This window comes from Mus caroli, unplaced genomic scaffold, assembly GCF_978045245.1.
Source record: "Mus caroli unplaced genomic scaffold, Mus_caroli_1 scaffold_9, whole genome shotgun sequence".
NCBI classification, from domain to species: Eukaryota; Metazoa; Chordata; class Mammalia; order Rodentia; family Muridae; genus Mus; species Mus caroli.
Window position 1 is genome coordinate 75,066,277 of NW_028227264.1, and position 26,625 is coordinate 75,092,901.

The following is a 26,625-nucleotide window of genomic DNA, read 5'->3' on the forward strand; positions in this document are numbered from 1 at the left end:
AGAAGATGGCTTCAGGGCTCCTAGCAGGCTGCCTGGCTTGTGCACATGTCTCCCTAGTGCTGGGGCCAGCCTGAGGAGGAGTCTGAACTTCAAGTCTTGGGGAGTTGCCTGATGTCCAGGTGACATGGACCATTCCTCAACTACCCCCAAGTCCTGTAGCAGAAACACTGAAAATCAAATTATACATCCAGCCAATTCCACACCTGCTGGAGCCCCAAACTCCTCTGAGGCTTCCTGGCTCCAGTCCCCCTCTTCCCCCCACACAAACTGCCATAGGACAGACTATGCTCAGGCAGGGGGCACACATCTCCTGTCTGCTTATCCTCGAGGATGTCAGGGGGAATCAAGATCCCCTTACCATGGCCGCATCTCACTTTTAGCATACATCAGATGCAGAACACGTCTTGGTCCAGTAAGCTCTACAGACCCATATTCTCCTGTGAGCCATGACACAGATGTTGGGATGTCTCCACAAGAAAGAATGAGGCTCCTGCCTCTGAGGCTTCACCATCCTTGGCTCCCCTAGCCCTAGAGGTGTGGGTTGGACTTCTGTTCATAGAGAAGACCCAAGTCTACCTCACCAAGCACACCTACAGCCTGGAAGGTACCAGACCTCCTAGAGTTCTAGAGTAGAGGTGTGGGGGCGATGGTGAGAGCCAGCACCCACACACTCCCTGAAGGACATCGCCACCTTCACCATATAATAAACAAGAAGCCAAGCAATTTCAGCCTAGGGCTGGGTGGAGCTCTCTTACTCCATGGCCTGGCCTACACTAATGCGCTCTAGGCATGTGGTCCTTCACCTGACCCTTTCTCTCTAGCTGCATGCCCACCTGACTCCTCACTTGCCCAGTGCCCCATCACCTTTGGGGCCTCCCTTGGGCCCCATTTAATCCTGAACTTTTGATACCCCTATGTTGCTTGCTTCACTTTTTTAAAAAACCTTACACAAAAGCTGTTCTTACGGTATTCCTGGTTGACAGGCCCAGGGAAAGGCTTGTGTCCTCTGAGTCCTTGTCATCCCTCAGACCCTGTGTCTGGGTGCAAGTGGGCATGGGATTGAATTCTGGCCCTGACTTGCTGAGCGTGAAGAGTGGCCATGGAGGCTAAGCTCCCGTTTGCTGCTTCACTGAGCAACATCCACAAGGGATGGATCCAGGCAACGGCGTCAGAGACTCCTGGTTAAAACACAGGCCATGTGCCTGTCAGCCTGGCAGACAGAGTTCTTCCTGCCAAGATGGATGCTGCATACCCCAGTATCCTGTCTCAGGTCACTGTACCTAGAGGTGAGGACAGGTTCCAGGGCAGATGGCATATGCTGGACAGCTCTATCTTCTCTCCCAGCATGAGCTGCTCCTAGCCTGAGCTGGTCTCTGCCATGCTGTTCTTGCCTGAACCCCCCTCCCCCCAATCAGAGGTTGGGGGTAGGTACCAGGGCCTTTGGAGTTGGGCCACGGGCTACAACCAAGTTGTGTTGTGCCCTGGGCAACTGTACCTCTGCCCCGGCCCTCCACTAAGAGAAGGGAGGAATGGAACTTCAGTGCCAAGGGGTGACAGTGAAGAATGGTCCCTTGGGTGGTGTAAGGCTGTATGGATGGTGCCCTGTCAGACACAGGCAGTCTCCATGCTGGGCAGCTTTACAGGCTAGGACCTGGTGCTCTAGGACCTGGGCAAGAACAGAACCAGATCTTCTTACTCTCAGGCTGGGTACCAGTGCGTCTCACAGGGGGTATGGGTACTGAGGACAGGGTAGCAGAGAGAAGCCAGAGCCATGGGGGAGGAACACGACATTTATTAAACTCTGATGGGTGTAGATGAACTTTCTGGCAAGTCCTTGTTCTTAGCCATCTTGGAAGACACCTGGAGGGCACAAGTGCCCCCTCCCCGAGATATCCCAGTGAAGTCAGGGTCCCACCCCACCCTCTGGCACTCTACCCTGCTCCTTAGATACACCCCCAAGTCCCTCCTCTTCCAGACACTCCCTGCAGGTTGCAATAAAAGTACCTCTGATCCCTGCATACAACCTAGGGCTTGGAAATGAGTCAGTAGACTGGGTGAGAGAGGAGGGTCTCTGAGAACAAGGGACAGCAGGACATAGGAAGTGCTGTTAAAGCATCAAACCAACTTTTAAACAGACAGTCACATGGATACTGAGGAATAAATCTCTGAAACATCACATTTGGGAATACGTTGAGCAGTAAAGTAAAGAGCTGCATGCCAATGCGTGGAGGGCTACACTAACACGGAGCGCACAGGGCCTGAGTGGGCAGACACGCACTATCATCTGTTTGTAAAGAAAACGCTCTATTCATATCTGCAAGGAAGGACAGGCAGTCTGTACAGTGTGCCAGCTGGTGAGGCTGCGGGCTGGAGCCATCCGATGTGTGCAGTGGAGGACCTTGGGTAGGTTAGAGTGCACCCATCCCGGTGACCTCAGACGTCAGCCTGGAACAGACAAAGGCATGGGAGACATGTTACAGACTTCTGCGATGAGATGGGTGTGAGGCAGTAGGGGGAGGGCAACTCTCCATGTCCAGGGGATGAGCTATTACTTAGTGGCCATGAGCTGCAGGATCCACCAAGACAACAGGGGGAAAGCCTGCCCCATCAGCTCTGTAGCACTTAACCTGGCCCTGTGCCTGTCACTCAATCTTGCTGACAGAGTTTGGATCCTTCCAGGGTAGAGCATTGGGCCAGGGGCTAAGCACCCAGTTGGCTCCAGTGGGGGCTCCAGATTTTTAAGCAGGGGCTTCAGGACTGTCATAGAAGGAGCTGTGACATGCATAGGAACCCTGCGCTGTTTCAGGAGGGTTGCTCATACTGGATTTGGGGCAGGCGAGGCAGGAGCCAGGCATTTCCCTACATCCCTACCCCCAGACTTACTACAAGCCTGCCAAACCCCTTGCCTAAGGCAGACGGGCATAGCCTAAGTACAGGCTGGGAAGAGGGAAATAGGAAAATGGGCACGGCTCTCACCGTAGCTTCCTAGCTCCTTGTTGAACAGTGGTCCATTTCCCTGTGGAGGCTGGTCCCCATCACACCTCTCCCCACATGCCTGAACTTCTACTGTATCAGTCAGGGTGTGGGGCTGCGAGTCATAGCTAGTGAGGGCCCAGCCACTGAGGAATTGCTCACCTAGCGTTGATGAGATACTGGGCAAGGCTGATGTTGGCTGGGGTCCCTGTGATGGTAATCTGGCGCTCTGATGACCCTTCAGTGGCATTGGCGATTTTGATCTGAGCTCCAGACATCTGTCGGATTTCATTGATTTTGGTGCCTTGGCGTCCAATTATGCAGCCTATAAGCTAGAAGGAATGACGGAGGCATCTCTTAGAGAAAAGTCCAGCCTATCCCTTTGGGGGCATCTGTGGAAGCCCTGTGGGGTCACCTCAGGGGATAGGCTAGGCTGGAAACACTGCCTATGAACTCAGCGCTCTGGAAAGAACGCAGGCACTGCAAAGTCCCGAGCCTGGTCCCTAGGACAATGTGAGAGAGGTTCCAGCTCCACTGTTGACAGTCTTACTGCCTCTGCTGAGTGTCTTTCTGGGAAAAGTCCTCACAAGGGACATGGCCATTCTCATAGTGGCTTCCTCTACCTGGTCAGATGTGATTCAGGCTGAGTGGGGGAACCCTGTACCAGCTCTGGCCTAGCTGGGTCAGGGCCTTCTGGTGGTACCCTCACAGGGAGGACGGATGTGCCAGAGAGTAAGCACCACAGACACGTAGGAGCACCTGAGCTTCACTACTGCTGAAATCTATCCTTTGGGGGGACTCAGATGAAGCTGAGGAAAAATCCAAGTGTTTGCATGGTGAGCTCTGTTTAATGGATGCAGAGACCCGGGGCCAGTGAAGCTATCAGGAGTGTGGACCACTTCTAAGGCAGCTTAGGGAGGAGAGGACCCTCCATCCTGGAGGTCAAGATCTTTCCTCTGGCAACAGCTACAGGTGGGTATGTGTCTCTCCCGTCTACCCTGTTCCATGGTGGGGGCATCCTGGACCCCAGAGAAGACTGCAGAGGAGCCAGATGACATCCCTCAACTTTCCTCACCAATGAGTGCTCTGAGGTAGGAAAGGAATACTGGCCAGGCACCTGGCTGGCTGGGCAACATCCTGAGGTCTAGACACAAGCTGCTCTCAAGCACTGAGATGCCAGGAAGAAGGCTGGGCTGGACCTGAGGTACAGGAGGAGAATCTGCTTCCAAACCTGCACGATGGACAACAGGGCACCTGGGTGAGCGGAGGCACCAAGAGACCAGCTCTTGTCCTAAGGGGTATGTGCTCTGCGCTCTGCTTCCCATTATGGCCATCTGCTGATTATCTATATTTCTCACTGAGCTCTGACAACGAGGCTATCTGAACACAGTGAACCTCTCCTCCAGAGCTGTTCAGCATCTTGCCTTCTTATATGTCTCTGGGTCTCACCCGTCTTTATTTCTCAAGTCCTGCCCACTATTCTCTGCTCTGGCTGGGCTCTGCCCATGGCCTACTTCTCATGCCCATGTCAGTCTGACCCTGTGGCAGAGAGGAGGGCTTCCTAACGTGCACACAGCCATGGCTCAACTGACTTGCCTGCCTGTGCTCCGTCCTTCTGGCAGAAAAGCTATGGGGCTCTTCTGTGGTCAAGGCTAGGTGAGGCAGGGTGGCCCCTGGGTGGGAGCATGGCTCCTGCGCTGAGGGACAATGTGTGGCCACATGTCTTTGAAGACCATCATTCAGGAGGGTGCACCATAGGTATGGTCTCTTTCGCTTCTCGTACCCCTCCTGGCAGCTCCAGGATCATCTGGATTCACACTCAGGTTTGGGTGGCACTTGCTACCCTCCCAGCACAGACCCTGCCTGGTTGCTGCCATTTCCTCTCCAACAGGACCTGGAGGAAGCTGACCCTCCCTTCCTGTTTCTGTCTAGATTCATACTCTCTTCTTTACACCCGAAGTGTGTCTCTTGAGTGGTCCTCCCTCCTGGGCTCATACCTCAAAGATCCTAAGCTGTTCTGTGGCCTGTGCCCCACACTTGGAGGGGTTTGGAGCAGGAGAGATGTTGGCTGGCCCTTGAATGTACCAGGATCCCAACACACTGCTGGGCCCTGCTCTTAGAGGTGCTCCTGTGATGACTTAGGCCTATGGCGGGTAGCAGCTCAAAGTGCTCGCCCACGTGGCCTCACTAGGACCCCACTGACATCCAGCCCTAGGCTCATGCTATTCCCACCTATTTGGCTTCACACCACAAATTTCAAAAAGCTGTAGGAACGTGCAGAAACAGGACGGGTTCTGAAACAACGCCTGCCAAGCCCACAAGCACTGCGGCAAGACTGACTGGTCCCCTCCTCTCAGAACCATGGGGGAAGTATTGGTTTCCTTTTCTACTAAGACTCATGACCAGGGAAAGGCCTGAGCCTTCAGGCAGGTGCTCACAGCAGAGCATCGGGGCCTTAAGTGCCCCAGACTGAATGTCCTAGGGCAAGCTCTATAGCATTAGCCATATAGGAATGGTCTCCAGGTCTCCACCTAGGAAAGCCCATGTATCCTGGATAGAACAGATACATCATCTGCAGATGAGGGAGGAGACTGATTCCACTGTGAGCAGGAGATAGATCTAGACCAGTCCCTAGAAAGGGTCAGGATGATCATGTTCTGGTTCCTTCCTTGCGTCCAAGAATGGGAGGCTGCAGGTGTCCCTCCACTGGTCCTTGGAGGCCTTTAGCCTAGTCCCTTCTATAAAGGTCAGGGTGAGCGGAAACCCTCTATGCCATAGATTCTATGGCCTTCCTGTGCAGGGTGAAAAAGGGGAAGCTCTGAGCTGTGAAAGACTTCAGGGTGACAGGACAGGCTAGGTCAGCCAGTGTTCAGCCACTGCATGGCAGCAGAGCAAACAGGTCTGCTGCTCCCCACCAGGCCAGCCCTGGGTGCCCTTTAGTCCATTTCAGGTTAAACAGAAGCTTGTGTCCCAGTGCTGGTAAGGTAGGGTTCACGTTAACAGCCTTTCAAGAAGCCCTGGCTCCATCTGATGGAGCATGTACTGGTGAACCCCTGTGCTGGAGGAACCATCACACAAGGAGTGGGAAGAGGAATGGACAAAGCAGAGATCCTCTACACTTACAAAGCAGGAGTCTCACCCATAAAGATAGCCGCCAAGATGGTCCAACCTCCAATGTTATCAGAGCTAAAGGCTGCACACCAATGCTACCAGGTCACTGGGGCTGATGCCTATGAAGGCTCCTACAGACTAGGGAAACCTGAGGTTGTCAGGTAACAGGACAGATGCTTGGGGCTGGTGGCAGAGCCCCTTCTGGAGGCCATCTGCAGCCAGACGGGTTGGGTGAGGGTAGTGACAGTATTTCCTTGAAGTTCAGGGGCACTATGCAGATGGCTCATGGTTTCTCTCCTGGCCAGTTTACTCTGCTGCCCAACTGTTTGCCATCTACACTCAAGCCTCGGGGTCCCCTTAGACTCTTAACCTCTGAGTTTCCTGAAGTTGGTTCAGATGGAGGGGAGGGGCTGGTCTTCTAAGTCCAAGGTCTGAAGAGAGAAATTAGTAGGTCAAGTGCTTGCCACCCAAGATGAAGTCCTCAGCTTAATCTCCAGCACCCAAGTGTGGTGGCACATGCTTGTAATATCACAAGAGTCAGGTGGACTCCCAGGGTACCGTGGCCAGCCAATCTAACCTAATTGGTGAGCCCCAGGTCCTGGTGAGAGATTGTATCAACACCAAAGGTTAACCTCTGACCTTCATATGGAAACATACAGAAACACACAGACAGACAGACAGACAGACACACATACACACCCAGGGCCTGCTGTGTGAGCATGGGGACCCGTGTTTGGATCCTTGGCACCCACATTAAAAGCCAGGCTTGATGGCCACTGTCTGTATCCCCAGGGGCAGGGATGGAGACATGAGAATCTCTCAAGCTTTCTAGCCAGCCAACTAGCTGAGAGAGAGTGCTCTAGGCTCAGCAAGATCCTATAACATGGAGGAGCAACTGAGACACACAGCCCAGCGTCAACCTCTGGCTTCCACAGATGCCTATATGGGCAAATGTATATGTACACCCATAAAGTCTCTGTACAGACAGGCAGGCAGGCACAGACAGACAGACAGAATCAGACAAAAACAAAGACGGAGGCTGACTAGCTTTAGGGCAGAGAAAGCCTCAATACTAGACAGGTTGAAAAGGAGGTCACCCCTGCATGGCCCACACAGACTGTCCCTTCTGCTATCTTGGCACCCACTCTCAAAGACATGGGCTCTTCTTCTTGGTTCTCCTGGTGTGGAGCCACTGATTCAGAGACTACCACCACCTCTCGAGACCCCTGTTCAGCCTGAGAGGGCTAAGTGTGCTAACAAGCTCTTGAGACCACAGCTGTGGTTGGACAAATTAGGGGATGCTAGAGTAAAGGATTCAGACACCCTGTGACATACAAGCAACTTCTTGTGTCAGAGACTCTCAAACCTCCAGTATGGGTCATATCACTCCAGAGCCTTCCTGGACCACCCTACTCGCAAGGCCCCTAAGCCAGGGTACTGCTGCTGTTGTCAGACTCCCGGCCCAGCTCTGGTGCTGGCTGACTTCTGATTCACCCTGATGTTCCACTTCTTTCTTGTCTGCATCTTTCACGGGAATGGTATCAGTTGAAGGTGGAAAAGAAAGGAGGCAAAAGATGCAACAGTGGGTCCAGCCTTGAGGGTATCACTGGAACTGTGTGTGTAGACAGGCAGGAGCAGGGGGTATACTCACATCATTGGGAATGGTGAGCTCATGAGTGCTGGCCGGTGGGCTGGCATCCAGACCTGGGCACACCAAGGGAACATGATTAGGTTGGAGGAAAAACAGTTTACTGCCACAGCCAGATCGGGTCCATATTTCCTTGGGCCAGCTGAGGTGAAGAACAGCACAGTCTAGGGGCCCAGGCCCTGGTGCTGCCCAGGATAACCCAAACTCCAGAGTTCTAAAAACTCACACCTTGCATATACAGCCTGGCAGGCCCTGAGCTAAAAAGAGGGCAGGCGTCACACCTCAGGGGGTTACAAGGCAGCTGGGCCATAGACCACATTGGTCACATTGACATTGAGTGGTCTCCTCTGTTCAAGAAGACTTGAGGGTGCTGTACCCCACTCCGTTCCACACTGAGACCTTATGTGGGTTCCGCTGCAGGAAGCCACAAGTGGCCAAGCACCCACTGATAATTCTACTTCTGACACAATTCTGTCCAGAGGCCGCAGCCCATGGCTAGGCCCAGCTTCTCATCTTTGCAAGTCTCAACTATGTCACCAGATAACAGGCCACATGCAACTTCTCCCTACCTCAGAAACAGTGACAATACCCCCAAGGGACCGCCACAGTGGAAGGTACACTGGCTGTGCTTCTGGGATGGTGCATGCTTTGTACACAGCAGCCTCATTTCAGCAACAGACAGACAGCTCAGGTCTGCAAGTCCTGAAGCTGGTCCTGTTGCCTTTAGACTCAGCAAAGGTCCCTGCACAGGGCTGCTGGGTCCGGACTCAAGGCTCTATATATTCTCTAGATGGCCAGCTCTACACACACCGCTTCAGAATGCCCCAGAACCCAGGTTGTCCCCTCACTTGGCACTCTTACTTACTGGCCCTGCCTCTGCACTGACCCCATTCAGTACCACATCCAAACAGCCACAAAACCCAGGCTCCTCCCTATGACAATCTTGGGGGGGGTCCCTACTTCTATTTTTTTGTTTTGTTTTTTTTGTTTGTTTGTTTGTTTTCTGAGACAGAATTTTTCTGTATAACCCTGGTTGTCCTGGAACTCACTCTACAGACCAGGCTGGCTTTGAAGTCAGAAATCTGTTTGCCTCTGTCTCTCAACTGGTAGGATTAAAGGCGTGTACCACCACTGCCCTGCAAGCCCCTACTTCTCACTGTGCCCCTTATCTTCCCAACTCCCCTTCCAGCCTTGTTCCTTCCCACTAGCTCCCTGGATAGGCCACCTCCTTAAAGTCTCATCTCACATGGTTATTGGCTCCTGCCAGAGGGTGACCCCCAAGGGCGGATGTCTAGCAGTCGGGCCCAGGCAGAAGTGCTGAATGAACAAACCCATCCATCTCTGCCATTTACAGACTGAAATCTGCAGTTTCCTACCCCTCACCTCCTTTTAATAATAGTTTAAAAATACAATTATTTGGCTATTTTAGGGAATCTACAAACATTACAGACACAGGGACATATAAAATATCACTTGAAAGTACTACTGGAGTACTGGACAGGAGTTCCTGGGGCAGCAGGGGACATCTGTCAGATGTTACATTTGACTGGGCGAAGAACAAGAATCCTTTTGCAGGGACACCAACGTTAAGTGGGTAGTTAAGGGCGTGTCTACTCAGGACAAGGCTTCAGAGCCAGTTGCACTGCCCCATGCAGCTAACTGTTGCCTCAGCACACACCCTTCCTGCCATGTTCACCTGCATATGTACTGTACTCTAGGTTTCTACGGCCATGATCAAGTTGTCACACAAAAGCATGGCGTGACACTCTTTCTGAGGCTGCATCAATGGCCACGTGTACCCACAGTGGCACGAAGGTCTGAAGTGTATGATAATTCCCTCCTAGGACCCAGAAAACACACTTGGCCCCAGTCTATCTCTTTTCCCAAGGCTGTTTGTTCCCTGAGTCACCGCATCACAGACTACATACACATCACCCCGCTGTGTCCTGGGGGATGACATTTAAATGAAAAACAGAAGGTGCAGACACACCCAGCCCAGAGTTAGTGTCTATCTTCTAAGAGTTAGCGCCTATCTCCTTGGAATCCCATCTTTAAGAAGCACATACCATTCTGTGGTCCCCACAGTCATGTTCTCGCTATGCACCCCAACACACTGCACAGCTGGGGAATTAGTGGCAACTCGAGATAGGCCCTCCTCATGTGGGGCACAATGCCTTAGGCTACCCAACTGTGCACAGGGTGGCTCTGTACTTGCTCAGACACACCATTCACTAACAATGGAGCACTTGGCTCCTGGGTGGTCCCCACAGCTCAGTCCACAGCTTACGCCCCCAGAAACTTTCTACTGTCAGCCAAGTTGGGAGCTAGACACTCAGCTGTCATAGGTGTGGGTACCCTTGTCCTCTGTACATGCCCCCTGGCCTGCTCCCCCAGTCCTGTGGTCTGTTTTACCTGACGACTGGCCCATCAGATTTTGAGCTTCTTCGGAGGAGTGTAAAGGCAGCTTTTCTCCTGGAGAGCAAAGAAGAGAGAGGTTTAATGTTTTGCCCTCAAGGAGAGAAGCAAGGTCCCTTCAACTAGGAAAGCTCAAAATATGATTGGTGCATGCACAGCCGACATGCATGGCCAGTGTGTTTTCCACCAGCCATAGGGGTGGCTCTGCTTCAGTGAGGGACATCTGAGGCAGATGCCCGGCCAGGCTGTAGCCAGCCCCTCTGTCTGATTCACCACTGGCCTGAGTGCAGGCTAGCTCTGTCAGTGCTATCCTAGGAGGGGCTGCAGCAGCCAGGCCTGGGGGTCATTTCTGCGGTCAGAATGCTTGATGCAGGAAATGATGTGCTCCAAGCCTGGCCAGGAAAAGCCACCTGGGGATGGACTGTGGGTGACACAGAGCGCTGCTCTGCATGGAAGTCCCTCAAAAGGCAAGAACATGGAAGCCGAGGGGCAGTAAAGTAGCCCACCGCGGGAGGCAGACCGACCCGCCCGGCCTCAGCTGTATGCAGCCCACTGCGTTAACACTGCAAGATTCAGCATCCAGAGCTCTGGCAGCACCTGTGCTACTCACTGAACCGCAGGGAGCTCAGAGAGAAAGAGAGAGAAAGCGAGTCCCCAGGTGAGAAGAGAAGGTCAGAAAAGGGCAGCTGGGTACGTACCGGGGAAAGCGGGGTTGGTCTGTCCGAGGGGAGGAAAGGGGGTTTGCTGCATGGCCAACTGGTGGAGCTTGGTCAACTGCTGGGGGTAGGAGGGACACGAGAGCTAAGAAGGTTATTGTCATCGAGTACAAGTCACACCAAGTTAAAAATGGCAGTCACAGAACTTTTGCACAGAGAGGTTCAGAGGGGCCATGCGGACACATGGCAGACAGTGCAGCAGGACACAAGGACTTGGCCTGGGTGGAACCAATGGGCCTGGCTGCCAGCAGGCAAGAGACTGAGTGAATTGTGCCTTTTCCTTACAGGTCTAGTGAGGAGGGGAGGAGCCAGCAGCCCTGGGGGCGGGGCTCTGAGAGACACAGAACAGGACCAGCAGGGCTCCTGGGAGACCAGCAGATTCAACCTAGCTTCTCTGGTTCTAGCTTCACACCAGGCTTCCCCCACCTCCTGGACTGCCGGCCCCATTTTAAGGCAAGGCAGCCTGGGGGGTAGGGTGGGGAGCAGCTGGCTGGTAGATCTAGAGCCTGCCCTGTCTTGTCTTATATGGGGTCCAGGGCTTAAGTGAGATGTAGAGGACCCCTGAAGAAGCTTTCCATAGAAGTAGCATTGCTGCTGCTCGCTGCTGTCCCACCAGCTACACCTCAGCTCCCACCAGCCACTGAGCTTGTCAAGACAGAGCTTGAATATCTGATTCCATAGTTCATTTTCTCTGAATATAAAGATCAGAGAATAAGAGACTAGGCCTAGCCACACTTTTTGAGCAACAGTGCAGGGTGGGTAGACGCTCTGAACCACACTACCCTTTTGAAAAGCTAGGGCACCGTGCAGAGGATGGTACAAGGGCATCACAGAACAGGGGCCCATCAGACTGCAAGCACACCCACAGGAAAGGTGTTGACCCTTCTTTGCATGTCATCAAGCACAGGCTCTGGAGTCTGGCCTGGGTTCCTGCTGTCTTCACAGTTAGGTGACATAGCTGTCAGGGACTGAGACATTGTTATCAGAGGGCATTATGACTAGGGAGTGGGGTGCTCTGTAGAGATGTTGCCTTTGCTGCTGGTGAGCGCACCTCAAACAGAACGAGGGTCAGATGGACTCAGGGTCAAGCTGCTTGTCTAGATGCCTCCATCAGGGCTTTCCTGCACTCAGCCTCTCGGTGCAAGGCACCCTCAAAGCTTACATTAAAGCCCTGCAAAGACTGGGGATTGGCCCGATGCTGGCCTACAGGATGGCTTCTGGGGTACTTGCTGGCTGGTCAGCTCTCTCCTGCTCCTGTAAGCTGAGTGCCATCTCTGAGACAGAACTCACGAACCTGAGGCTTTAGGGTATTAGCAGATCCAAAAAGCCAGCGTCCTTAGCCTGGCACTGGGCTACTCTACCTTTTTCACATCTGACCTCCTCCCCAGGAAGATGGCAGAAGGACCTGGCTGCATCCTGAGCAGGTCAAATTAGGGGATGTGTGACTTGGGGTCAGACTCTGCTCAAAAGTCCCTTGAAGACATGGTATATGACAGGCCATAGCAGGAACTGATACAGTACCTCTAATCTCTGCTGTGTTGCACCATATAGGTGACTATGCCAGACCAGACAAAGCCTAGTTTTCATATGGCCTACATCTATGTCTGTTCTGACTCTGCATCAATGGGCATACTAAGCCACTAGAGTGGACACACTCGGCAAAGGCAGAAGAGCATGTCCAGAAGACCTTGTCATGTCTGAGGATGTAACAAGCTGTCTTCATCTGCCTGAATCCTCAGACTACGTATGGGGCAATGGTTGGTTTGAGATGGCAGGAGAATGGAATATGGAACAGGGGATATGGGCTAAGTGCCAAGGGAATAAGCCTGATGGATTTAATGTGGACCAAATATGTGGGGTCTCAAGGCCTCAGCAATTTCCTCTGTGACTGACAGCAGTTTGTGGGGTGCTGCCTCTATACCACCTAGGGTGAAGAGTCACCGTGAGCTTTGAAGGGCTTCCAAGCAGCCCATCTGCTCCATGGTATTGTCTCCTGCTGGTCTCACAGGTGATACCCATCTGCCCATGCTGGGCCTCAGAATCTACTCACTAGCAGGGCAGAGGAAAAACAATGAAACCTATGAAGTTGGCTCCACTCATATCAGACTCTGACGTTCAGAAGCCCAGTAGTCCCAGAACTCTAACCTCTTCTCTATTCCAATAGGTTTTCTTCTATTAAAAAAAAATTGCCACACTAGCAAATAAATGCAGTGGTGTCACAGGGGCAGGGCTAGGCCAGTGGATGGGCATGTGCTGAGGTAGTACACAGGAGAGAGGGAGAGCAGTCAGTATTCCCTTCTCGGAATGGCTCTGTTCTCATCAGGCTACTCTACCTCTTTGGAACTCAGTCTCCCCAACGGTTAGAGGATTAAATGCTGAGAGGTCTTCTACTTTTGCTTTTGGTAGTTCTGCCATGTTAAGATTAGTTTTAGGGGACAAGCCAGTGAATAGCAGAGCTGGAGAGATAAGGCTGCCCAAACCTGTAGGAGCCCAGATGAGTCCCAGTTGCCAGACAGAGTTACAGGATTTAGACTTTTCCCTGCTAAGTTTAGGCTTCCTTTGATCTGATTGTTTTTCTAGCCCAGTTCTTTTGTTTGAATTAAGCAGTAAGGTAACCTTTTTTTTTTTTTTTTTTTAATAGGAGCCCACATTTTGACTTCAAAACAAAACCAAAACCCTTGAACATTTAAATTATGGAAAAATGTAAAGTGTGAGACTTGAAAGTTGTACTATATTCTATGTTATGATATTGACATGAGATCTTGGAGACAAGAAAGGAAAGGCTATGGCTTAACAGTGATATTTTTGTACATCAAGTTGACAAGGACTAGTTAGTGCTAATTAGATCTTATTGTCAACTTGACATAACTTGCACTCACTTGGGAAGGGGGAGTCTCAGCTGAGAGACTGTCCAGGTTAGACTGGCCTGTGGTCACATCTGTAAGAGACTGTCTTGATTGATGACTGATGCGTGAGGGTCCTGCCCATTGGGCAGCACCTCCTCTAAGGGATGGGACTGGGCTATATGAGAAAGCTACCTGAACATGAGCCAGAAAGCAGCATTCTTCCATGCTTTCTGCTTCAGTCCCTGCCCTGATTTTCCTTAAAGATGGATTCTGACCTGGAAATGTAAGCAAATAAATCCTTTCCTCCAAAGTAGTGAGGAGAGGGAGAGAGAGAGAGGAGCAAGAGAGGAAGAGGTCATCAAGCAGACAGGAAAGAGACAAGTTGTCACACTGTATGATCTCCTGTGACCCTTTCCACTTGAGGGTGCTTGAGAATGCAAAACATAGACAAGTGCTGGTATGCTTGTAGCTCAGTGACTCATGAGCAAGTGAAGGCAGTGAACCCATCACACGGGCAGATGCACGTCATTGCACTGGGGAAATAGTTGTAGGATCTTCTGCCCAATTTTCAAACACAGTCAGTTGCTGCTGATTCATCACTGCACAGACCTTTCTAATGGTGCTCTTGAGAGATGATGACGCTGTATTGAAGCTCTGAACTCTGGTCTGTGCTTGTGTTTTCCTTATAAACTCCTTCCCTGACCAGAGAACAGATAGACCCTCTCCTGTGTAGTTTTCTTTCTAAACCTGCTTGCCACCTTTCTCCTCTTGTGGAGCTCTTGATACATGAGGATGTTTGCTGTCATGAAGAACAGCCATTGATTACCTCACTGTTGGGCATTCACAGATGGTCCCTTCTCTTGGGAGTATAGTGAATGCTGGTCACGATAGGCTGCATCGCCCTAGTAGCTTTAGACTCTGGACTGTCTAGAGGGCAACAGTCTAGTCAGACTCTCTCAGCTTCTTGGACCCAGATTACACTGTGTCCATTATTGCAACCCTAGAATAAACCTTAGTCTTTAAAAGGGAGTCTTTACAACGAAATCCTTCATCATCCTCCTTGATGATACCTTGTAGATTTTAGACCCATGTTCATTTATATAACATTTAAAACAACACAATTTCCCCCAAAGGCCCTTTGGGGTCTGGCTGTACTTGTAAACCAGCGTGGAAAGACCTGGCACCTTTGCAATGCTCAGTGTTTCTATCCATGAATGTGATGTCTCTTCACTCAGTGCATCTTTTAGTTGGAACTTTCAAAAAAGCCAGGGATTTTATTCGGTTTGCTTTGGCTTGATTTTTGAGGCAGGGTTTCTCTGTCTAGCCTTGGCTTTCCCTGAACTCCCTCTAAGGATCAGGCTGGCCACAAACTCGGGGATCTCTCTGTCTCTGTCTCTGCCTCCTGAGTTCTGAGCAACAAAGACAGGTTTTGTTTTGTTTGTTTTAGATGTAGTCTCACTTTGTAGCCACAGCTGGCCTGGAACTGTGTGGACCAGCCTGGCCTGGAAGTCACAGGGACCTGCCTGCTTCTGGGTCCTAAAAGCAGGGTTTTCAAAGCTTCCCTTCCTCATTAATTTCACACGAGGTTCTCTGTGAGAGGAGAATGGCCTATAATTCTAAATTCTGAAGTCTGCTTCACAGTCGGGTATGTGATCAAACTTTGTGAACCTCCCTGGGAATCCTGCAGTTGTGCCAGGTGTAGCTTATGGCATGGCAATCCTAATTAGGCCCATACATGATCTGTCGCTTACTGTCAGGGAAATATGCTGAGACTCCTGGGAGCTGTTTGTCAAACTCTCCAGGTTTTTTTTTTGTTGTTGTTGGTATTTTCCTAGCATCTCACATTCTACTCTTCAATTGGGGATACTCATGTTTCAGGCACGACTCTTGAAAGAAAATAAATAAAACTTCCCCCCAAAAGTTTTCATAGCCAGTTAGCTTTAGAATACACACACACACACACACACACACACACACACACACACACACACACAATCTTATATATGCTTTTCTCCTTGAATCCCTGGTACTGGGGATTGAACCTGGGCCTTGCATGAACTAAGCAAGCACTCTACCACTCTGCTACATCCTGAATGTATGTGCAATGATAGACTTCTATACAGTTAGCTCTATTATGCTAATCCTACCAGTTGTAAATTAGTAATAATGCTAATTTTGTAGATTTGTGTGTTGGGAGTTGGTTCTAATGCTTTGTTTTAATTTGGCTCCCAAAAGTCACCTTTCCAGACCTGAGGGTCCCCGGCTCCAGCCGGGCTTTGACTGGTAATAAAAAACTGTAGTACAGCCAATGGCTGGGCAGGGAGATGGAGGTGGGACTTCTAGACTGTGCAGGCAAGGGATGGAGGGAGAGAAGGAGAAGGTGAAGGAGTCCATGAAGGGGCAGTAAGGAGAACGTAAAGGCCCACCAACGTGTAAGCTTCCGGAAAATGGCTCTAGGGGCCAATCCCCCAACTGGGTCTGAGGTAGCAGAGATGAAACATGGATTTAGCAAATACTAATTCAAGAATACCAGAGGGGAGTGTGTGGTAGCCACGGGGAGGTTTAGAAGTGCCCAGCCACTGAACTAGCCAAGGCATTTCAAAATGAGCTGGTGTGTGTATGCACACGTGTGTCTTTCACTTGTGAATCCAGAGCTCTTGGCCAGGTACAGTGCTTGAGGGACCCACCAGGAGCCAAAGCGGATTAACTAACTCACCACTACATTTGTGTTTCTCCAATGCCGACTGTTTTCTTTGTTTGCCTTCCAGCCTTCCTCCTGGGATAACTTTTCTTTTCCTGAATGCCATACAGGAGGCTGTTAGCTATGGTCCTGTTGGGTCTAGCTGCTTTTCTACAAATGGCTATACTGAAGTCCTTTTGAGGCTCTTCTCGAGGCAGACTTTTAGGACACTAGCATTTCTGTCACTATGCCACCATCTTTGATTGTCAGGTTCTGATGAGAAGTCAACTATATCTCTGATCCTGTCATGATCTTATTCTCTGTGGGTCTGACTTGACCCTCGATGTTACTGTTTTATTTTGGCATGTCTACAGTGGAATAATTTTGTTTATCCTTTTGGACCTTGTTGGGATAGCTAACTGTGATGGTTAATTTCTCTTACTAATTTCAGAGACTTTCCAGGCTATCCCTCTTGGCATCCCTCTCCATCCTGGTGTCTCCTGGGCTGTAATGGCTGCCCGTAATCAGATCCGCTCTCCACCCTACTTAATGGTACTTCGTAGGCTTTTTAATGGAAATAAGTCATGGCCATAATAATAGGGGCTTCTGAGGTTGTGGGTATGCCTCAAACTCGGGGTGTGCCTCAACCACTGGCTGGCTCAGCAGTGAAGGAAATGAGGGAGAGGAAGAAAAGGCTGGGCTTCAGTCAACAGAAGGCCCATCGAGTACCTGGTTCTGGGGTGAGAACAGAGTCAGAAGGTGTGGCGACAGCTGACAGCCACAGAGTGCTATTAGCTCTCTCCTGTCTCACTATCAGAGGGAAGTGTATCCTCACCCATTCCCACAGGGTTCTAGAGGCAGATACTGAACAGGTAGGAGGGAGGCACCCGAGGGAGCCAGCCGTGCAACACTCTGCAGTGCCTGGCACCACCTGTGTTCACCACGACAGCCTTCTAGCTCAGAAGGTCTGTCACCTCAAATGCCAGGTTAGAGGGCATTGCCAATGTGGCACCCAGGCTATGCCCCTTCTCACGCCTCTACAGTTTTCAAGATGTAATAACTAAAGAATAAACATCTTACCAGGTCCAGAAGTTCTACATCCCCAGAGTCCTTAATGGCTGCTGCAGACACACTGGAATGCCAGCTCTCCCACTGACTTTCAGGGATCCTTGTCAAGGGGACCTCTAAGAGTATCCTCCTCTGGGATGTGAGCGATGGCCCTGAGGTCCATGTCACAGGCTAGTGCAAGGTGAGGTTAGGACACAGGTAGAGTGAGAGCACTGGGCTGGGGAGAGGGGAGATCAGGCTGAGAGAACGGAGCCGTAGTCTGTCAATATCATCAAGCTGCTGACTCACATTTACTTGCTTGCAGTCATCCTTTAAATAACAGGGATGCTAAGTAAGGGGGCGACTTGGAAGCTGAAGATGATCTAAGAGATTCATACACGAGGGTGACTTTGAAGTTCACTGCAGACAGTCCTGACTTAGGATGCTCTTGTTCAGCAACATAAACTGTACTGGGAATTTTGACCCTTTTATGGACTAGGCAGAGATGATCCATAGTCTCTTATGCTGGGTAGCATCAGTGCTTCAGTCCTGAGGGCAAGCCACTGACATTTGGTGCAGCAGTGCCCACCTGGAATGCTAGTATGTTAGGGTAGTTATATTTTTCAACTTAGGATACATTCAACTTATTCTATCTTCATTGGGACCTTGCTCCATGTAAACTGAGACCATCAGTGACGTCCTCCAGAGGAAACAATTGTGTCTTGGTTCAATTTCACTGGTGCCAGGAAAGTGACAGAGACATAAGATTCGAGGGACCAAGCAGTCCACCCCATTGCTCAGCTGTACGCCCAGGCTCTGCCTTCTGTATCACTCCTGTGATGCTCTGCCTTCTGCATCACTCCTGTGTCCCAGGGCACAGTACTGTTTCCCTTTCTTACTTACACCAGGCCTGACTGATGCTTACGGGATGCAAAGGTGCCTAGACACTTTCTGAGGAAGGCTTCAGAGCTGAGAACTGGATACAAAGGGACTCTCTGATGGACACTTTCCAGAGCTACTGCATGGCCATTCTAGAGAAATGGGCACAAAGGTGTGCAGACACCTAAGGCATTTGAGAGAACCAGATGGAAAGGATTATGGGAGCTTCACAAGGCTTCTGAGTACAGAGAATATACCAGACTGTGCTGGGCATGGCCCCTCATAGTTTCTGCAGTTCAGGAGTGTGTCCTGATGCCTTGAGAGCTCAGAAAGCCCTAAAATGTTCAGTAAATCTATGGCACATGGCATGCAGGCATGACAGGAGACAGATGCTGACTACAGATCAGCAGATGGGTGATTTCTAAACAAGAGTCAATCTAAAGCACTGCTTAGCCTGGGGCCAGGAAAAGGTGAGTGTTCTCATTCAGATAAGGAATATTCAGATCTTAGGGATGAATCTCCTGATAGCTCCCATGTCTGACTCCTGGACCTGCATATTCAGGTAAGTAATTAAGTAGCTAAACAATGGCTGTCACTGCCCTGAGATAAACTTCATAATCAATTCATATTTTCTAATAGCTATATTTGTATTCTAAGAAATTTAAGCTTAAAAAAAAAAAACTCTCTCAAGTCCTCGGCTCAGATAAAAGTCACCCTGGCCCTCATTACCCCTGTCACTGAATAGTCATTTTATTCCTCTTTGATGTGGATTATCCAAAGTCTTCAATTTTGTATGTGAAAGAAAGGCCCTTTCAGAAGTTTCACGTTTTGCTCACAAATCACATCATCTTGCTACAGAAAATAGAAAGACTGCCATAGGAAAAGCCATCTCATGACAAATGGCCCAGGTACTAGTTCATTCTGGCTCTTCTAGCAAGACGGCTTAGAACGGGCAGCTTATCAGCAGCATGGACTTGCCACTCCCAAGCATAGAAGCTGGATGTCTGCCATTAAGGTGCTAGAAAGCTTTGTCTGCTAAGGGCCTGGCTCATTTTCCAACACGACACCTGCAACACTCACTATGTCCTCACATGGTGGAAGGCATAGGAAGAGGGAGGTCAGTTCCCCAGATGCTTTCTAAGTGCATTAATCCACTCATGAGAAAGAACCAAAAGGTTCAACTAGCTCATGGAGACCTCGTCTCCTAATACGAACACCTTTGTGATTGGGTTTGAATATATGAATGTCAAAAGGATCTATACATACAAAGAACAGCACATGTCAAACCTCACAGGACATAGGCGGTAATAACTACAGTTGCTTGTTAGTTTAAATTAAGCTGAAATCATCTATAAACTAACCATTAAGCCATCCAGAGAACTATATGAGGAAGGAGACAATACCACACTGACACAGAAATTGACCAGAAAAACCAACCGTTATCATTCTCTCTCATGCATGCCTCACTGGCCTGTAAATCAGGAGGACTTGAAATTAGAGTTGGTTCCATCAACTCTAGTGTCTACATTGTTCAAGGGACACTGAAAGCTACAAGAAACCCACAGGACACCCCTCCAGTTAGTCCTTAAACATCTGGCTTTGGTGGCTTAAGTACTGATAAGCCTTAATCTAGTTCCCCAACAGCCTTCTCCCGGGGCTATCAGATGCTGCATTTTGAATTCGGTAGCACCACTGAATCTCAACAGTCTGCTTTTAAGTCTGCATCAGGACATGTGTATTCCTACATGGATGGAAATGCCTGCCTCAGCATCACGAGAAGACTGGGCCATCCTGGAAGTTATTTCCTGGCCCTCCCTGGCCCCCTTCACTCAGTCCTACCCACAATGGCTACCCTTGCCTGCCATGAGTATACAGGCTCTGCTCCCCCTTAGCCATGGCAGCTGGGGACAGGATGAGAGAGCCACTGCTGTATATTCTGGTCAAGGTGGCCTAAAACCTGGGTGTCTAAGTAGCCAAGGGCAGATGTGTCTGCTGTGATGACTGGAGGGTGAGATGCTATGGATTCAGACATAGCACTCCCAGCCAACCTATACCCAGGAACACAGCCTTGTGGGTATGGCCATGCCTGGGCAGGGATCTTCCCACCTGTGTGTTTCTCTATTTGTGTGTTGTTTTATCGAGGGGGGGGGGGAAGCAACATGTATTGTTCACTACCGGAATTTCCAAGCAACAACAGTGAATCCATATTTTAGATACTTATTTAGTGTTAGTTAATTCTTAAGGCCCCTTCAGCCCTGACTGCCAATCTTATTCTGAAACACATCTATTTCCTGTCCCACTCAAAAGCCAAGGTCTGCTTTCCCCTGACACTGCCAGCGTGTCTCAGGGCACTGAGTAGTGCATACAGGGGACTGTTCTAGCGGGAGCTGCTGAACCCAGGAAGAGAAAGCACAGTCTGGAAATACCGTAATGCAGCAGAATATTTGGCCAGCATGCTTGAGGTCCTAGGTTCAATTCCCACCACTATGAACCCAGAGTCCTTCCCCCTCATGTTTCTTTTTCCCCTCACTCGCATCCTCCCCAGCATCTCCTACAACAGCCCTACCTACTAGCATCTCTAAAGCCCCTAAAGAATGAGCTGTGCTCACGGCTGCTGCCCACGATCTCTTGGCCCCGACAGGCTTAGCATCACCATTGCTCTGAGTGTCTCCTCCTCTTCCTGTGGTACTCAGCTCTCCACTGGAGGTGAGACAAGAGGCAGACTGAGACTCTGCCCCTGATCCCCACAGACTCCCTCAGGAGGTTTTTAATTCTCCAATACAGATCATACATTCATACCAACATGCCACCAGGAGATGTCTGAACAGACCTAGACCAAAGAACAGGTGATGGGTCCAGCTAGATAGGCTTAGGGCTGAGCCCAGGAGTCCACTCCCACGATCAGCATCTTCCTAACTACAGGAGTTGAAGCTCCCTACCTGCTTTTGGCTTTCACAGTTAGGCCTTTGAACATGGGTAGAATCCATGCTTTGGTTTGGACTCTTCAAGTTTGACTTCACCAGACACACTGAATGCCCTTTTCAGGACACCTTAAGGGAATAGTTCTGATAATGTCACCTGACTTAAGTACACAGAAAGTGTCTTGTCTATGCTGGCCACAGGTGTTGAGCCACACTCTGTCAGGCCAGCATACTGTGGGGGTGGGTAGGACAATTTGTGGTCACAGATACAAGGCTAGGCCTGTGTGGGGGAGGGAAGTCCTGGATGGCAGCAGTTTGACATCAGGCCAAGTCCTCAACACAAGCAAGAATTAGTGCTAAGAGGTTAAACGTTATCCAAGGTCAGATGGATACAACAGACATAGGAGACATGGAGAAAACGGATTAATATTATTGTGTAATATTAATATTAGTAGCAATTAACAGCGGCGTGCAGGAAGGTACACAATAATGAAGAGAGGGAGAGAGGAGGGACAGAGTGAAAACTCACATCTGGGTGGGGGATGGCGTACTGTCCCTGGATTGTGTAGGCCTGGAGCAGAGAGAGAGAGAGAGAGAGAGAGAAAGAGACAGTTAGTCAGCTTGGGATGTGGTGGGATCTCTGCTTGTCAGCCACTAGTGACCCAGCCTAGTATGCCCTAGGATGCTAAGAACCTTCTGGGGACAGTGTTCTCCATCAGTGCGCATCTCCACCCACTTGGCCCTGAGTGGGGGGGGGGTCTCAACTACAACTGCTGAGTCCTAGGAGACTGCCCTGGCCCTGAGCTGTGGCCCACTGCTGTTTCTAACCCTGTTTCTAACTGTTGTTTCTCCTCCAACATTCTTAAAATTGTAAACCTATGTACGGATGACCAACTTAACCCCAGGCCCTGCCCCCAGAAAGAGGACCACTGGTTATGATTTAGCCCTCAAATGAAAAGAGATTTTACAAGTGATCAGTACAAGCTTTTGCCAAAGCTGTTAGAAATAAATGGGTATAAACTGGTCACAGTACTGACCTTGTTTGTTTTACCAAATCTATATGGAATCTCTTGGGGTTGGGGGAGTCCTCTCTGAAGGCTAGTGTGGTGCCCACAAGGCTCCTTTCACCACTTCCCTTGCTTCAAATCCGTATACCCTGCAGGCTTCTCCTACCCAGCCCCACTCTGAAACCCCAGGGACAGAGCCCTCAACAGTCCCTTCAACTATGATGCCCTTCGGCAACTCAGACAACAGACAAACAACACAGTCAAGGGAGAGCAAGACGACAGACAACTGTCTGGCTTCAGGGCAGTGCCATACCATGCTGGTGGAGGCACAGGAGTAAGGACATGACTTCCACCACCTGTGACCCACCCCTGAGGTCTCTGGATCATGTGTCATTGCCATGGACCCAGAACCTCCCACAATTGTTTTCAATGTGCTAAGAAGTTGTTGGATTTTTTTTTTTTTAAATCATAACCAAATGCAGTAGCTCACAGCCAGGTGACGACCTAACAGGGGCCTGGTTATAGGCCAGCAAGCCTGCTGTGGGATGACCAGGCTGCTAGCAGATGAAGAAAAATAATTCCAGCAGATATGGCAATTCCATGGAGAAAAAGACAGGTTAACTGCTCTGTGGGCGAGTGGGGGTGGGGGTGTAGTCTGGGCTTTTGGAGAACTGCTGTCAGGAATGATCTCTCAGGTCTTACCTACCCCAGGGAGCACCACCTGAAGAAGGAACTCATGTTATCATTCCTGGCTAGACTACTGGGAACTGAGGCTGGCTGCTCCCTCCCAGTCCTATGTGACTGAGCCGAGTGGCAGAGCGCAGCCTGGGCTGATGTCTAACATCTCTCACTCCCTTCCCTGGGTTGTCGCATATCTCAGTAAGTTCTGCCTGGGGGAGTTGTCAGCTTAGGTAGGCATGTAACAATAGCTGCAGAGTCAGTTACTGAGGATTCTAGGCCTCTTCATATATTTCTCCTAAAGCGTCAGATACCCAGGCAGCCTCTTCTGGGGTCTACCCCATGTCTTAGACACATGGGGGTGGAACCCTAGGGGTGACCTACCCAGAGCTAAGTTACATCTTTATTATTTTGGCTTACCTATAAGCTCCCTTGCAGGATGACTCTCCTAGGAGTCGGTCCCCTAGGTATAGCTAAGGTAATCAAGACCACACTGTTCTAAGGAAAGGGTGATGGCCTCTCAAAAGGCTAATACTTCAGGGTATAAACATAAGAGCAGAGTGACTGTCACTGCTGGGACTGGAGGAGGGGGTATTACTGGCTGTTATATAGGTAGTTGGGACTGGGGGGATGCTGGCCATGATCCTTCTCCATAGTGGCTCTGCCTTTGGAATTGGCGTGGTGACTCAGAGTCATGTAGTTTTACAGAGTGCACATGCATTTGCATAGAGGCCTTCTAATTCTATTGTGGATTTTATTTTATCGTGGATTTTATCCACATGGGCTATTGTAGAACAGAGAGATACTGTTCACACTGTTTCCTGACCTGTCAGCTAGCCATGAATCTGAGGAAAACACTAAAGAGCTTTGATGGGCTTGCCTGTGTGGTCCTATCTCTGACATCAGCGTGCTCCAGAGTGCAGCCCCGAGACTCACTCAGGCTGTGAAGCAGGCAAGATCTGCTGTACCCTAGGATGTGTCACACACTTGGTCTGTATCAGGGCACAAGACTCTCTCTCTCTGCCAGCAGTGGGGCAGTCCTGAGCCAGGAGACCATGTTGTACGTGTATGCACATGCACACATACATGCATGTGTTAGAGTAGGGAAGGGGATGGGGGTAACGAGTCTAACCCAAACATGCTGTACACATCGTTGCTGTTCTCTGTATACTGTGAACAAAGACTGAGGGGGGGTTTTCTATGCTTTTCTTTTCCTTTTTTGAACAATACAGTAAAAACCCCATGTCTATTCTGTTAGCTGGGTCACCTATGGGGAGTCTCTGACTTAACTCTCCCTTGAACAAAGACACACATTGCGGCCGACAGGACACAGAGCTCTTCTGGGCAGACCCCTGGCTGTCCATGTTCAAGTCATCCGTGTGGGTGGGGTCTTGTGGACCTAAGGTGGGCATCTGAGTTTCAGTGAGCTTGTGAGGAGACCAGATAGGGGCCCTTCCCCAATCCCTCCACTTCCTGGCCAGCGCTGGTCACAGACACAAGCTCTTCTCTGCTCTCCCACCCCTCTTCTCCAGGAGACAAATGCTGGCCACTAAATCCTCAAGGACGGGGCTTATAACATGAGCTCTCTGCCTGTGAGGATGTCTGCTCAGGCAGGCAAAGGGGTAGCAGGGATGGACCCTGCTATGGATGGCCATAGCGGAACATAGGGCTAGCCTTGAGGCCATTCATCTCTTCAAAGGAATGTGCCTGCTGCTATCTGAGGGTATGGTAAGATCTGAGATGTGCTTCAGGGAAAAATAGGACCCTGGTTCTCATAGCTCTAGAGGATCCAAACCCAAGCCATAGCCACCCAGAATGTTTCTGCCCATTAACTACCTAAGCTGCCCAGCAACGTCCACAGAGGTCTGGCAGGTGTTGTTAGGCAGCGCCTATATCTGCATGGGTTTGCAGGTCTCTCCTGCCTTGTACAGGGATCTCATTGGAAAATGTGTCCAAGGGATGTAGCTGTGAGCTCCAGTCCTGCTTTCCACCTCACCCCCCCCCCCCACCGCCCCAACCGCCTGGTGTGAGCCAGAGAGCTCTGTGTCCATCGCAGGGTGGGAGACGTGCACGTGAGAAGGCGAGAAAACCTGAGTGCACTAACGGGCAGCGGCGGATGCTGCAGTAAAAGGCTGAGGTTGGCAGTGGAGGCCGCGAGCGGGTCGGCTCTTACCTGACCACCTGCAAAAATGACAGGGGTGGAGGCGGGCTTTGGGCGGTAGGGAATGGTGGCACCTTTCGGTGGGGACTAGGAAAAGGGACAGGAGAGGGAGAGAGTGGTTAGAACAGCTTTGCTGTTGGCCTTGGGCTGCCTTCCCACGCCCACCCCTCTATGGAACCCCACCCCCCAGCCCTCTGGAAGTGGCCAGCAAAGGCTCTATAGGCCACAACAGTAAGGGGAGGAGCCGTCCAGGGCCATCAAAAGGAGATGAGTCTGTCCTCGGCACACGGAGGCAGGCTAAATTCTACATCTTCACTGCCTTCTTCATTGGGGTGGCCAGCCTTCTTCCAAGCTTGAACAGTTGGGTACCTATCCACAACAGACCTGGTGGCCAGCCAGGCAGGAACAGGCAGGATCGAGGTTCCACAGGAGTGCCAAGGCAGGTGGACCATGTGCTAGTAGCTGATACCCTGGACTTTGCACACCACTGCCGCAGCCCTTTCTTCTTGGTTTAGGAGATGCTGGTATGAAGATCCAATGGTAGACACAGCAGTGACTGCACAGAGGAGCAGCTGGCATCCTTTGCTAAAAAATACTCTTGGGTTCCTGGGAAAAGCCAACGTTAAGCACAACTCACATTAGGAACATTCTGGGTGGCTATGGCTTGGGTTTGGATCCTCTAGAGCTAGCCTATATCAGAGGCTGCTAAAATGGCTTAGAATCATTCCGTTTCACCAGGGAAAACTTCGGTAGCTTGCAGATGCCAAATGAGACTCCATGAGGATGAACTCTGCTGTAATCTTCCTTGATTGCTCTTGGGTCCAGAATGTAGGCTTCTCCTCTCAGATGAGTGAGTGCCCACAAGATGAACTCAGATGAGTTCTCAGGTGCCCACAAGTCCCACCTTCTCCGCTCTGGGTTAGTCAGAGGTGCTCAACTGCCCCCAGCTCCCGGCCATATCAGTAGCTGACGCTACCAAGGCAGAAGAGAGAGGCTGGAGCTCTTGGCTATGTGACAGACATAATATTCTCAACTTGACAGAATAACCCGGGAGACAAGCCTCCGGGCATGCCTGCAGCGACTGTCTAGGTTAGGTTAGTGTCTGGGCATGCCTGGGGAAAACCATTCTATGGGCTGGAGTCCTGCACTGAGTATAAAGGGGGAAAGTGACCTGTGCATTATTATTCATTGACCTCAGCTTCCTGACTGCAGATTCAGTAAGCCCGGGTGCCCTCTGACCTTGCCACCATGCCTTTCCTGACCCCATCCCCATGGTAGATGCTAAAATAAACCGTCCCATACTTTAGCTGCTTTTATCAGCTGTTTTGTTACAGAAACAAGTAACTATAGCACAGGCCATCTCTGCCTACCAGAGCCCGCTGAGGGTGTGACCTTGGAACAGTCCTTACTCTGGAGCTGACAGTAATGAGTAAAGGACTCTGTGCGGGCCCTTGGGAATGCCCGTATTCCCCATTGCTGGAGCCCTGCATCACAGAGAGCCTCTGTGCAAACCCTGCTTGCTGAGGTATCCCAGACAGACCCT

General features: G+C 50.5%; 1 protein-coding gene across 10 annotated transcripts in view; it reads right to left on the bottom strand.

The window, feature by feature from the left end:
• Positions 1–1,721: 1,721 nt before the first annotated feature.
• The window catches only part of Pcbp3 (poly(rC) binding protein 3), a 196,208-nt gene continuing 171,304 nt past the window's right edge, over positions 1,722–26,625 (bottom strand). For 2 of the 10 annotated variants that reach the window (XM_029482482.2, XM_029482483.2), the window contains 7 exons: positions 25,026–25,169; positions 21,766–21,807; positions 10,846–10,924; positions 10,145–10,204; positions 7,736–7,788; positions 3,136–3,305; positions 1,723–2,445 (listed from right to left, as the gene is read on the bottom strand). In XM_029482482.2, the coding sequence (XP_029338342.1) occupies positions 2,409–2,445; positions 3,136–3,305; positions 7,736–7,788; positions 10,145–10,204; positions 10,846–10,924; positions 21,766–21,807; positions 25,026–25,169 (585 nt within the window). In that variant the 3' untranslated portion in view covers positions 1,723–2,408. Of the gene's footprint in view, positions 2,446–3,135; positions 3,306–7,735; positions 7,789–10,144; positions 10,205–10,845; positions 10,925–21,765; positions 21,808–25,025; positions 25,170–26,625 lie in introns of those variants that run through there. The other 8 variants (XM_029482485.2, XM_021174922.2, XM_021174920.3 and 5 more) reach the window with 8 other exon arrangements.